We start from the raw sequence: 14,564 nt of genomic DNA on the forward strand, positions 1-14,564 counted from the left end.
CGCCGTCGTCCTCACTAGTGTCTACATTTGCACCTTCAATTCCCAGGACTGTAAGCTGTAAACTTCCACTGTCTGGGGAAGCTGAACTCCATTTTCTTGTGCCGTGCCAAGCCACGGTCATGTAAAATGGGTTCTACTGGCTTCAGTATGAACTCACATGGTCTTACCAATGCACATGTACTACATACAGTACAGTACTCGACATACACACAATGTCAGCACAAAGTTCTGGGCATTCATAGACCTGCTTTACAGAAAAGGAGCCTGTAGGTCACATTTGATGACCAGATAAAAATTTCTGCCTATTATCAATCTTAAACAACTATTGGTAACGCTAATAGGACTCACTTATGTGAGAGCTATTGGCTTTGCCAATGTCTTTTAGATATGTTGTACTCCTTCGTGGCTGCTGTTCAGCATTGCTAAAAGTTAATGTCCTGGGGTGGCATAGGGGTAGAGTGGCTTTCAATGGAATGGCGTAGAGCAGGGTTTTCCAAAGTCTGTCCTAGAGGGCCGGCACCTATGCCAGATTTTTTTTTTTTTGCATATCCCCATTTAGATAAATGCAGTTATCTTAAAAATTTGGCATGGATCTGGCCCGCCAGGACCGACTTTGGAGAATCCTGGCATAGAGTAGTACAGTTGTGGGTTTCAATAACTAAAGCAGCAATGGAGGTGGTAGAAAGGGTGAAGGCAACATAAATAAGAAGCCGAATACCTGTGTCTAAAGTAGAAAAGCATGTTCAGGAAAAAATACCAAAAAGCATATACAATTTAAAAAATAAACATACTTTCAGAAGAACAAAGGCATGGAAGAACACATGTACTTAATCCATACTCCAGGGAGTATTTAACACAAGACCCAAAGGGCAACCTGCTGTAGCTAAGCAATCGTAAAATTGCAAATGAGTGACAATGAAAACTAATGGTATGCTCTGGGTACATTGGAAGCCTACTGAATTGTAAACCATACATCTTGCAGCACATATGCTGTGGAGGCGAGATCTTAACATGGTATATGCCACCACTGCTTTGTGTACTGTACCCAGGACAGAGACAGCAGTCAGTTATCCATTATTGGGGAAAGGGTTAGTTTGCCTTTCTTGCTCACATCGCAGTACCATGATCTAGGATAGTCAGACAGGCCTACGCCCGTCTAGTCTTGCTAGGGCCAAATATAAGTCCACTGTACAGATAGGTGAGGGAGGGGCTTTGCTGCCTGTGCGCCTTCTGGGTGCCCTCAACAAACACCATGTAAGGGTGCTGCCTGATGGCAACCCCCACCCCACCCCATTATTATTTTAATAGTACATGATGGTATCCAGTTTGGTGGAGAGCAAAAACATTGTGGCACATGTCATTGTGTTTGCATAGCAGTCAATTTATGGAGTCATATTGTATTCCTTTAGATAGGTGCCCAAAGCGGAGAATCAATCTTCAGAAACAAGATCACTAATAATGCCAACGTGCCAGAAATGCTCTTCTAGTGCATGGCTGTCATTTCAGGACTCTTCCTGTTTGCAGGAACCGTTATCCTGCATAAAGTTGGCATCCACTCCGAACCCATTGCCTCTGGTGGTGGGTCTGCTGAAAGGGTATCCTTGCATTCAAAATGAGTACTAGAACCGAGGGGAAGGTGGCTATGACAACCAGAGTATTTAACTGATGTACTGTTAGTTTTTGCCTACAAATCGTCTCTACTCATTCTTTTCAATTCACTTTTGGGTCTGTGTTACAAGAGACGTTTTGATTTTGTTTCAGTTACTTATAAAATATGCTTACAGGGCCTTTCAGCAAGCCTTTGTTATCCAATGGGCTGTAATTTTCTGAAAAATGTCAGTGCTCTGTCCATCTCCTTGTGTTTACTTTGTTCGCCCTAAGTTGGCAAGGTGTGCACAGACGTGGGTCCCTGTCTCACTTTGCCACTGGAATAACGATAGCCTTTCTGATGAGGGTTGTTACCCAAAACCGGTTCCAGGATACTTGTTTACGGTCTAGGGAAGACCTGGCTTGGCTGTTCGTGCTGGACTGTTCCTATGAGGCACAGGGTCAAGACAGATTTGCATGTAGCTGGGTCTGAACTGGGGTGGCGAAGTGAGCTAAAGAATGATGGATTCAACCCAGATCTGTGACTGGGGGTGAGTGTCAGAAAAGTTTCAGCGCTCCGTCCGTCATCGCATTGTTTTGCTCTGTTGACACCGTAATGTTTTTTTTTTTTTGGGGGGTGGGGGGGGGGGGTTCTCTGCCTCCTACTGCATACAGAATGGGGCAGTGGGTCAGCCTACTTAAGCCGTTCTCTAACGTTGGTGTGAGTGGAGGAGTTCTGCTCTTTCACTGGGAGTACATTGAAACACAAAGTAGCTGTTCCCTCCAGTTTCTAGTGACTAATATGTCAATGTATGCTTTTTGAGATAAAAAAATATTCTTGCATTTTTATTTTTTATTTTTTATTGACATGGGACAAGTAGTTCCACAGTAATAAAGTTCTGCAAACACCATGACAGAACAAGCACCTTCACAAAGCTAAGAAGCTGGCAGCCAAAAACAGGCTTATTGACTTTGCCAGTGTAGATTTCTTTCTCCCCTTTTTCTAATCTAAGGAGGAAACCGGACCAGGTCCCTATCCTGTGTTGCTCTTTAGAAGAGGACTTTCAGATAATGCGAACTGTTGCCCGTTCTTGCCCCTCTTATTTTTGACAAACTACTGCTATGGGTGTTTATTTTGCAGTTTAGGTGATAAGTGTTAAACTTTAGTTCCCAGTGCATATCCTTCTTTCAAACACTTTTCTTTTCTGATGCTCTTGTTATTGTGTTGCTTTATTTCCATCTTTATTTGTATCTGAAAGATTTTTTTCACTTTTGCTGCAAACTTAGTCTAATCACCTGTAGTTACTTTGAGTACTTACGTGTCGATCAGTAAACAAACCTCATTTATTTTTTGGTGGTGTGCTTCGGGGTAGATGCATATGGGGGTTGGTCTAGCTTTTTGCGATTTCAATGTTTTTAACAGCTTTAAGATCAATGAACAAGTGATATCCATCTGGAGTTTATTTCTTAGGCAACCAGATTATGCTGTATTTAACATAGAAATAGAGTTTTCAGGCAGTTTTCCGGCTATTGACTAGTAATTGCTGTAAGTAAGCAATCTGATTTGTAGAGCACTGAATCAACTGGATTCTTCAATTAAAATGCAGTTTCTTCTGTCTTTTCAGGTTTCGAAAGTATTTTAGAAGGGCTTTATGGACCAGGACTTCGTAGAGACCTCAGTTTATTTGACGGTATTTGAATTTTAATTGTATAAGGATACCATACGGGGAGTTTAAGTTGTTCTCTCTTACCCACAAACCTTGTCATGCTTCTGCATTGCACATAGTATATTAATTTTTTCTTTGCCCTCTATCAATGCACTATCAAGCTATTATTAACTATCAATGTATTCTTTCAGATTCCGACGTTTCTCCTAGTTTCTTAAATCACAACTGGTGATTTAGTGGTGCAAAGAGCTTAGGAAATGGTCCGTGACACTCCATCAGACAAATTATTTAGTGGGCTAGTCTGAATTGGACAATGGTGCAACGCAATCCTTGGGGGAGGGGGGGTGTAGTGTCGATCCATATGGGTGAAATAAAGTTTACATTTTCAACAAAAAGGTACTTTTACTTCTATAGGCATTGCTTCACTAAATGCACTTTCATTATTGTCAACATTTAAGTGTAACCTGGAACTTAACTGAGGCCACAGGAGAGTTTCCTTTTTGTTTTTAATGCTAGTCTTTTAAGTAAAGGTGATTTTGGAGTGTAAGTATTACATTAAAGCTTACCAAGCGCAGCTTCATCTACTTCAGCCCCTATATCATTGCTGTAGTCCATTGAATTTGCCCATCTATGGTCAGTTTATGATAGGGCAGTAGCCTGTGTTTTTTTGTTTTTTTTTTAAATGGAGTTTAGTAAACCTTTCTGAGAAACTGCCCTCTTTAGGTACCATATATGTTTCTGGACCCCTAGGTCGAGAGCCTGCTGCTCTCGGGAGACTGAAACCATGCACATCCTGGAACGAGGTGCCATGCCTCTTCCCCCATGATGGGCAGGGTCTGCGAAGAGGAAGCTTCAAAGGCTTGCTGCCTTTGAGAGCTTCCCCAGGCCTTTTGCTGCTTCGGGCAACTGGTCACCACCACTTATGATCCCCGCATTGGGCAAGAGAACCAACGGGAAAAACTAGTCGCGAAGGGAGGTGTGCCATCCCCTGCCAACCCCACTTCTCAGGTGGGGGAGGCAAAGTGAATCACAACGCTCAGTCCCCTCAGTCTTGCAGATGGGAGGGGGGGGGACCCAGCGAGCCAGGGTGATGCTTATTCCCCCCTCCCAGTGGAGGGTGGCATAATAGGGGGTGTACCCACCCCAGGGACGGGACCCAGTGGTCCCAACCTTTTACCTACCTGTAACGTCCCTAAATCTAGTGTTTAGGGGCACCCCTGAACCCTGCTTCCTCAAACAAGAAACCGCAAGAAAAGAAGGACCCAATAGCCGTGTTGAGGCAAAGAAGGGAAGGAAGCTCTCTACCGTTGCCCAATCCCTACCGGCCTCTCCCCACCTCGAACCTGCAGAAGTGAAACTACAGTGTCCTGCAGCCTCAAGAACCCAGAGGACATGCCCTGCCTTCAAAAGAAAGGACTGTCTCCTGTGAACAACTGATTTAGTCACCAACAGACTCCAGCTCTGACGAGATCCGCAAGTCTGCACTCGACGCCCGTGTTCAAGTGGCCCAACGCCAGGAGGAGGTCTCCCTGGCGATTCTGACCCAAGATCTGGTGATCCCTGACCTGCCTCAAGCCGACACCTGCAGCCTCAATCCGGAAGCCTGCCCCCCAACTGCGACCAGGAGCTGGTAAGAAGATCCAACCCATAAAGATACCCTGCACCCCAACGCCCCACGGCCTTGGGTGGCCAAACTGATTGTCTAACCAACCCCCAGCATCCCAACTTACCTCAAGTGGTGGTCTCACCCAGAAGACCTTCATCCTGAGTCTGCAGTCGGTTCGCAAACCGGAGACCCCATTGAAAGCTACAGGGCACCCCACGCCAAAACAGCACTCTGCACCTGGCTGCCCCAGTGCTTCTTAGGGTGCACCTTTTTGTGCTGGCTTGAGGTCGGAGGGTTACTCCTGTGCCTGTGCTACTTAACCATGTCTCAGGGGGGCTCTTGATGCTGTTGATTAAGATAAAGTGTCTTCTAGTGACCCACCCCGTGGCTGTGTTTGTTGTCCTAGTGTGACATCTTTATTATTATTTGGAGTTTTATATAGCGCGCGGTTACCCTCTGGCATCCCAGCACTTGTCCAAGGCTCCGGAGGCTCATAATAGAAAGAAAAACATTAAGCGGGGAACAGGTGGGTCTTGAGTAGTTTCCGGAACCGCATAGTACAGGTCTCAGAACGTAGATTCAAAGGAAGCGCATTCCACAAATTGGCCGCGTTCACTGAGAATCTTCTGCCACCCGTCCGGGCTCTTTTCACTCTGAAAGTTTGCAACAGATATTTATGATCCGAGCGCAAGGCTCTGGTAGCCTTATAGGGGAGCACCATACTCCCCAAAATGGGAGGTCCCTTCACCTGAAGGATTTTGTGAGCCGTACAGAGGGATTTAAATTTTACCCTCTCCCGCACCGGAAGCCAGTGCAGTGCTCTTAATGCTGGTTTAGCTGACTGCCTCCTAGGGATGTTCATCAGCAGCCTTGCTGCTGCGTTTTGCACCTGCTGGAGTTTATTGAGCGGTGCTTCCGGAGCGCCCCAAAAAATCGCATTACTATAATCCAGCCTCGATACAATTAGTCCCATGATGAGTAATTTCCTGGAAACCGGTGGAAGAAGAGGCAGGACCTTACGGGCTGACCGGAGAAGGCCGAAACAGACTCCTGCGTTTTTTTTTTTGGTATGTGTCTTAAAAGATAAGTCCTGTTCCAGCCACACCCCCAAGCTCTTGATCTCCTTTTTGGGGCTTGGGGGATCGCCAAGACAACTAGGCCAGCTGCTTGGCGGCAATGAGAGCACCGAATGGCCCAACAGCATCATCTGTTTTGGAGCCATTCAGTTTTAATGCTGAGTTGCACATCCATGTGTGCACCTTGGACAAGCATGAGTGAAGTAGGTCAGGTTGATTCACCAGCTGGGAAAGAGCCACCACCAGCTGGGTGTCGTCAGCATAACTGATAGTTTTAATACCGAATGGCGCCACCACGCCCTCCAGCGGGGCCGATATAGACATTAAACAATGTAGGGCTCAAGGAGGAGCCCTGAGGCACACCACACTGGAGGGGGATCGATGCTGACTGTTCACTACCTTCCCAGACTTGATAAGTCCGGTCGCTCAGGAAAGACGCGAGCCACTTCAGGGCAATCCCTGTAATGCCTACATCTGACAGCCGCTGGAGCAGCACCTGATGGTTCACGGTGTCAAAAGCCGCGCTGAGGTCCAGGAGGATCACTGCCATTGATCCTCCTGAATCCAAAATGCTCCTGGCTTCTTCCACGACTGCCAGAAGGGCGGTGTCCGTGCCGTGGCCTGGCCTGAATCCCGTTTGGGAGTCCCGCAACCGTGCCGTGGCCTGGCCTGAATCCCGTTTGGGAGTCCCGCAACAAGCCATTAGACTCCAGGAAATATGACAGTCGACGGTTCACCAGTCTCTCCGCGATCTTACCGAGCCCGGGAAGCAAGGAAATCGGTCTGAAATTTGCTAGGTCAGATGGATCCAGACCAGGCTTTTTCAGGAGGGCCTTTACTACTGCTTTTTTCCAACTGGGTGGCACCACCCCCTGCATAAAAGATGAATTGATGAGATCAGTTACTGGGGCGGCGATGGTAGTTGCTACCTGTCTCAAAAATCTCATCCGAACAGGATCCCTAGGCGAGCCACTCTTCATGACCCCTAGCACCTTAAGAACTTCGTCGGTGGTCACTGGTCCAAAGGCTTCAAGCTCAATTTCCACAGCACCCAGCTGGTTAACTATATCTAATTCCTGGGCCTGTCGAGGTAGGGAGCTTAAGATATTTTCTACTTTCATGTGGAAATAGTTGGCCAGTTCCTTACATTTCTCTCGGGGACTATCATGGTTAACCGGAGGTTCGGGGATTTTCAGGAGATCTCTGAAAACTTCAAAGGACTCTCTAGAGGAGTTAGCAGAATTGCCAATTCTCTCCTCAAAGAGCTTCGCTTTGGCGTCCCGAAGAGCGGCTTTATATCCTCTAATTGCCGCGCGATACTCTTTCCGGCTGACCCCCCCCCCCAAATCCTTTCTCCAAATCGGCTCCAACCTCTTGCAGCCTTTCCTAAGAGTTCTCAATTCCTGGGTGTACCAAGGGGCTGAGCCCACTCTCTTCTCCCTCTTCAGCATTCTCTTTTAGGGAGAATGGCGTCCAGGGAGCTGGTCAGCCAATTTTCCAGGTTCACATCTGCAATTATTGGATCCAACACTGGGCAGGGGCACGTAGCTTCAAGGATAGCGGTCCAGCTCTCTACTGGCAGCTGTCACTTCTGTGAACTAGAATACTTTGGTTGTGTCATGGCTACCCTGTAGACAGCGGCTGCCATCTTCGGATTGAATCCCTGAAAATGTGTGATGGTCATGCGCCTGAACTCTGTGGGAATCTCATTTAACACCCAGTTGAGGCAGACTATTGTATGCTGTTTGTATTGTGCTTGATTGGAGCATATAGGTGTGCTCTTGTTTACAAGTGGTGGTGTAGAACAAGCTACATATAGAGATGAATAGCATCTATGCTCAAAGTGACTCTGTATACACAAAGTGTCTGTTGGCCTTACGTTTGTCTAGTTTGAACAGGTTTTATGCACACTTAGGATGCTTCTTTCTGACATCACTCTGAACTGGTGTGTAAAATGGCTTATGATATTACTCAGTTGGTGTTTTGGAGTCTGCCAACATTCAACATGGCAACTCCTAGGCGGTTAACCAAGGATGAGAGCGAGAGGGAGGTTCAGATTCAACAACTACCTCCGGGCCCCATATAAAGGGAAGAAGTTGTGCATGTATTTCTTAAAATAATGGGCAATCGTAATGAGACTCTGTTGTCGGTCTTACTATTGACATCAAGACCATTACTAGACTTTGGAAACAACTAAACCTATGGTTCATCCCCTCCCCCAAGATTTGTACAGATTACAAGACTTATGCCGTGGACTAGCCCTGACAACACTGTTTTTCAAAATTAATCACTGGTTCCTAATGAACGAGTGATTGGAGGAATGCTTTAGGTAATCTCCATTACAGATTTACTTAGAGCTGTATTCCTGTGCCAATACAGATGAGATGCAACCGCACATATCAGTCTTTGTCCTTTTCCAGCAGTACAGATCCAACTTGAACTGCCATGCTAGATCTCCTCTAGACTAGTAGCACAACCCTAGTGGAGCCTGACTGCGAGGGGCAGCTTTGAGCCTTTGATGGAGCAAGAAGAGGATAATCAACATAGTGGCCCAGTCAGACTTTTAGAAGTTTATCGGATATTAGGGTATAAAAAAATAAAATGATGATGTGGAATATTTTTCATCCTTTTGCAAAATTCCTCCCTAAAATACTCAAGCCAGGACAGAAACCAAAATAACTTCCACATTGTTAGAATGTCCCTGAACAAAATTGCAAACCAGTAATCTCTGAAAGGTTTGGAAAAGAACTGGTGCGCAGGTCCCCTCATCTACTGATGTAGGCTAATGTTCCCTAGCATTGGTCCAAGACCAGTAGACCAGACCTAAAGATGGTAAATAAACAGTTTTCAGTACATGTGTCCTGGAAGGCATGTGTAGAAGAATCTATCTGGGAGGAAGAAGTCCTACATTTTAAGATTCCATAATATGACCGATCCAGGTTCGTGAAGTGGAACAGTTGTGCTTACAAATGAAACCGTAGATTTACTTTGTTTGGACATTTGTGCCCAGTAGTGGTATGTGAACGCAAAACAAAATGTGTATATAGAAGTTTGCAAAGATACAAAACCAAATCTTGTTGGGACTCTTCCATTTAATGTGTTTGTAAAAAGGAGGAAAGTGTCCAATAACTTACCTGGAACAGTTCTACAGGATCATCTAATAAAAGACTGTTGTGTGAGAAGATGACCACATTCTTGATAGCTGTTTACTTCATATATGCTGTGAAGTGCCTGGCTGTGGTGCATGGGTTGGGTTGTATTGTCACTGCCAGATCAAAAAGACCTCCTACAATCCGGCAGCACTGTGCCTATAGTGGATGATTTCTTTATTGTCCAAGGAAAATTCAAAGGGACTTAAAACATTGCACATAAATAAGGCCATCCTTCATGTAGCTCAGTGTCACTCCATTTTCAAACCAGTCACTCTCCAAACAAATTAAGTCTATCTGAGAGTGGCAGTACCAAATCTGCAAAATCAGAATGTTTAGACGTGTGTAGCGAACACAACAGTGGTACGAGATACTTATAGCGACACACATTGGTGATGTGATTGTCTAGTATTTTCAAAAATAGACCTGTACGGGGTTGTCACATCGTTAGAACTGTACTTTAAGTCAAGGTACATTGCTGTTGCTGTTAAAATATAAATTAAACTTTGGCATCTGAGATTCTCCCTAGCATTCATGAACTGAATAGCTGTGGAATATTAAAGATCTTAAAATGCCTTTCAATTTGTGTTTTTTTTATTAAAAAAATTTGTTTAAAGCGTTGCCTATGTTTCATATTTGAAAACATTGACTCAGCAGCCTCACTATTTCAGCTTATTTGTTAAACGGAAAAAGGCAGTAAAAAAACATAGCTTAGTTAAAAAAAAAAAAAAACTGGACTGTGCTTTCAGGAGCCCAGAATGTCAATTGCTGTGTAGTGTCCCTGAACACTAGGCCTTCTAATTTTGGCTTAAATTGTACTACCTTTTGGTAAGATTTCAGAAATAAAACTCTTGCACCTTTTGCTGTTTCTTTGCGCTCCGATTTATTTTTGCCATGTATTTTATTTGCATGTGACATGCCATTCATTTGCCAATCTAAAGTCCTGTACATTTTATTCCCACCTAACCATACTAACAGCAGTGTTCCATGTACGATGCCCATGATGATATGAAGTGTTTACTAAGGATTTTTTTTTCTACGAGGAAAGCAACATATGTGCACTTCATAACCAGTCCAAATTTATGGATCTAAGTCCAGGGTAAAACCTGTATTAACTCCTGTGTCCATTCAAATGCTGTCAGAGATCACCTTACACTCTCATGGAAAGATCCAAAAAGGGCAAACTATGTTTTCCAGTATCAAAGCATTCAATGACCAAATCAGCCGCTAAGATGTAGGCACAAACTCATTTTGCATGGAGGAATCTTCCATCAAGGGACATAGCAGCAGTCTCCGATGCCTCAGGACATGCCTTTGAGTGGTCCTTTATTCCTAGTCACATACAAAGTATGAGTTGTTTCTGCAGCGTCTGCTGTTCATTGAGTAATTCCGTGCTGTCTCCGCGGAACCTGGAACACTTTCAATGCATTCAGAGAATCCAGGAAAAAGATCGTCTAGTGTCCATCATGGAGTTATTTTCCATTCATTTATAGTGTAAACTGTCAGCATTTTATTTTCCTGAATCATGCTGATAAGAACTGCAAGGGGCATGAACTGCAAAGTTTACAACACTTTGTATTCAACATCTCCAGGCTCAGACCCCTTTTCCTATGACAAATGAAAAGACAGCCTGATAGGCTAACACTAGAAAGCACAAAATGGGATCTGTCCCGTTAAAAATTCCAGAGGGCCCCTAACCCACAATGCACTGCAGTGGCAGTTTGCCTGTGAGATTTTTTTTTTTATATCTCCCTCTGAGAGAATCTCAGAACACCTGGGGTGTTTAAAAAAATTAATAATAATAATTTTACAATTTGTTTCTGAAGAAAGTTCTGTCAGTGCCTGCGCTCTTCACAAAGTGTCCTTCTGTGGCAGAAAGAAAACTTCATCTGACCACAAGGTTTGTGTGGAGTTTATCACCTCAACACCACACAAAAGGATGTGACCTTTGCAGTAAAATGTCAAAAAGGACACTTAAGACAAAGAAGGCATCAAATTCGTGGATGGATGGAAAATTTGAAGGCAGACAAAGTTTGGAGTAGTCCCACTCTTGTCGCTGTTCTGAGAAATGGCACAAAACTGATAGACTCCCTTAAGAGATCTGTCTGAAAAATCTTGTTCTGCGCACCATCCTCGTATAATGTCAAAGCCTTAGTCTGTCTACTTCTTTCCTTCGATAGAAGGCTATACGTTGAGAGGTCTACACCATTGACAGCAAAACCTTCCTCAACGTCAAAAATGGGTCTGACACCGCCATCACGCTCTTTTTGCGTCCACCTCATTTGATAGAAAGACCGTATCTATATATGTCAAGATCTCACCTTTCGGCTTCAGGTTATGTCCTTCGCCATCACGTCCTTGAACGTCCGAATCACGACGGACTTTGGTGTCAACGCTCAATTTCAAAGACCTGTCTCTCCACCAGGATCTCTAGTTTGTTTAAGACTGTGTACACCGTCAAATACCCCTCGCTCTACGTCTAATATCGTTCAGCTGGAGATCTCTTCACATTGTTCTTGTTCATTCCAGTGTATGGATCCTTAATCACCCGAACAAGAGGCAAGTCTTCTGCCAATTCGTACCATTATACCACCTTCTGATCCTCCTCCGGTTCCTTTACAACCTTTAAATATTTCTCCTGTGCAAAGGTGCTTGAGCAACCTATGTCACCAATTCTCAAATGAAAAGCTCTATCACATACAAAAACTCCCACAAGCTCTCAGTATCCCAGTCGTTCATTATTCACGAACACAAACAGGATCTCCATATTCCTCCAGTTGATGATATCACAACATTTCAAGACGCTTTAGTCAGGGGAGCAGCTAAACTCCACATCCAAGTTGATACTCCTCAGCCATCTGTTTTTTTAATAATGGAAACTTTGCAACCTAGAGCTATATAGAGGCCTCTTACCTCTTCTTCCAGGCTTTTTTGGCATTGTTAAAGACATTTGACTCCAGCTATTGTAAAATCTACAAATCAGAGGCTGTTGAAGAAATAGAAACCTCCGCCTCTAGATCCAGACTTACTCAAAACTGATCCTCAACCAGATTCCATAATTGTCACAGCAGTGCCCAGAAAATACGCTTCTTCCCTGGAGACCACGGCACCACCTGGAAGAACAGATGGATGCTATCCAAAAGAATGTGTGGTACAGCATTGTCACAATGCCAATTCATTAGCATTGTTGGGTTTATCTTATTGGGTGATTTGGGAAGGAAATCTTTCAAATCTGATCTACCATATCACAGGCAACAAGATTTTATAGAGAGCTGATTGGGGGACTTTCTCATCTTAAATCAAACCAATGCCGCGTTCGACTCAGTTGGGCTTTCCTCTACTGCTTTTTCCCAAGGCTTTTCCTCAAGACTTGTGATTGGTTAAGGCTTTTATCTTTAAAACCAAACACTCAACTAAGGATTTCTAATCTCTCTTCGGCAGAGGAAATGCTGCACATTAAAAGCTAGTGAAAACACTCAAGCAGTGGGTTTAGAAGAGCAAAGTTTTTCAAGCAGTTTAAACGTAAGCAAAACGTTTTCTACCATTGGGTTCAAACCTCTAGGTGGCTCCACCAATATAAAACCCTCAAAGGTCTTTTCAAAACAGATACCAAATAAGTTCTTCTCCACACAAGCCCTCGCAGAACAAGGGAAAAAGTTCTCAATCGAAGCAATGAGGATTACATATCCCCTCAAGTTGGGTGGAGTGGTACAGTTATTTGGAAGGAGTGGACAAACATTACAACAAACAAATGGGTTCTAAATATTCAGAAGGATTGTGCTCTTTGCGTCACCACCAGCCCCTCCAACAAACCATGATGGCCTTAAGCAGGAAACCACTGTCCTACTACACAAAGCCATAGAAGTAGTCTCCATGAAAGGCACGAGTTTATTCCAGATATTTCCTGGTCAAAAAGATAAGTCACCTATACCCTTTTCAGCCAATTCTGGATCTCTGGTTTCTCAACAACTTTATAAATAGACAAATTCAGAATGCTTTCACTGTACCAAATGTTTCCGCACTTGAGCTCTGTGCAGTAGATATACAGGAAACGTATTTTCACATCCCCATAGTAACACGTCACAGATAATTTCTCAGGCTTGTAGTGGGTTCACACCGCTATCACTGCAGTACTCCCCTTTCGTCTGAAATCCGCTCTACAAACTTTTCAAGTGTATGACGGTGGTTGCGGCTCAACAAAAAGTTATTTTCGTATATCCATGCCTGGACGACTGGCTCATCAGTGCAGTCTTTTCACAAAGCAAAGGAAGATTATGCCACCACATCTTCTCTCTTGGCAAAACTAGGTCTCTAGGTCATTGCAGTCCATTGAAATGCTGGTTTGGTAGCTCCCTTTTCTAGGACCTACTCGACACTCAGTGTGTCTCCGGAGAAGTTTTCTTTTTTCTTCAATTCAAACAATGTTCCCAATTCCTACAGCAGACCAGGCCAACGGTTCGCAAGGTAGCATCTCTCCTTGGATCAATGGTGTCCTGCATCAATAGAGTACTGAAAGCACACTTCTATAGGAGACCTGTACAAACTTGTCTGGAAGATCATTGGCCTCCTAGAACATGCCTTTGAGAAGATCGGATTCTCCTAACAACGAATGCACATCAATCCCCGCATGGTGGACCAACTAGCACAATTTGAGGGGATCCATTTCAGAAAACACTATCTCGGACTATAATCACAGGTGAATCACTAACCGGATGGGGTGCTCACATAAATGATCTAACCATCCAAGGTCTGGGGTCCTAAAAGAAATATCACATAAATCTGCAAGAACTAAAAGCAGTTCTACTGGCTCTCAAAGCTTTTCTTCCATCTCAAAGGACCTGATGATTCAAACTGGCGACGCCCCTATGATGCTTTACATCAACAAACAGGGTGGAAGAAGGTCCATATAGCCATCTTGCCAAGCTCAAACACTGTGGCATTGGTCTCCAGCGAGAGGGCTCTCTATCGGAGCATTCCACATCCCAGGAGTTCTAAACGTGGAAACAGATTTCCTCCGCCATTTCATCAAAGAAAACCATGAGCAGGCCTCCACTAAGTTGTGAAATCCATCTTTCAACAATGAGGCACTCCACCTTTGGATCTGTTTGCTACTGCCCAATACCCAAAATGCTGAGACTGTATCCAGGGCTCTCGAACCTGAGTCTCTGGGTAATGCCTTTTTGATAGACTGGTAGAACCCATTTGTGTACACCTTTCCAATAATTCTAAGTGTGATCCAAAAGCTACTGAGATTATGCATCACAATGATTCTCATGGCTCCGCATTGGCTGAGACATTGGTGTTACACTAAATTTCTCCACTTGTCCATAACCTACAGCAAGCGTCTCCAGCTTAGACAAGACCTTTCTAAACATCAAGGCAAAAATCTTTACCCCTCAATCCAATCATTGAATTTGGCAGCATAGCTCCTGAGGTCACACAGTATGGACAACCAAATCTTCCAGAAGATTTCATGAAC

At 44.2% G+C, this 14,564-nt stretch overlaps 1 protein-coding gene across 5 annotated transcripts in view; it reads left to right on the plus strand.

The window, feature by feature from the left end:
- Positions 1 to 14,564, plus strand: part of LCORL (ligand dependent nuclear receptor corepressor like) — a 527,585-nt gene that overhangs the window by 13,748 nt on the left and 499,273 nt on the right. For all 5 annotated transcript variants that reach the window (XM_078678413.1, XM_078678419.1, XM_078678416.1 and 2 more), the window contains exon 2: positions 3,213 to 3,278. In XM_078678413.1, the coding sequence (XP_078534539.1) occupies positions 3,213 to 3,278 (66 nt within the window). The remainder of the gene's footprint in view (positions 1 to 3,212; positions 3,279 to 14,564) is intronic.

This window comes from Lissotriton helveticus, chromosome 2_2, assembly GCF_964261635.1.
Source record: "Lissotriton helveticus chromosome 2_2, aLisHel1.1, whole genome shotgun sequence".
Classification (NCBI taxonomy): domain Eukaryota; kingdom Metazoa; phylum Chordata; class Amphibia; order Caudata; family Salamandridae; genus Lissotriton; species Lissotriton helveticus.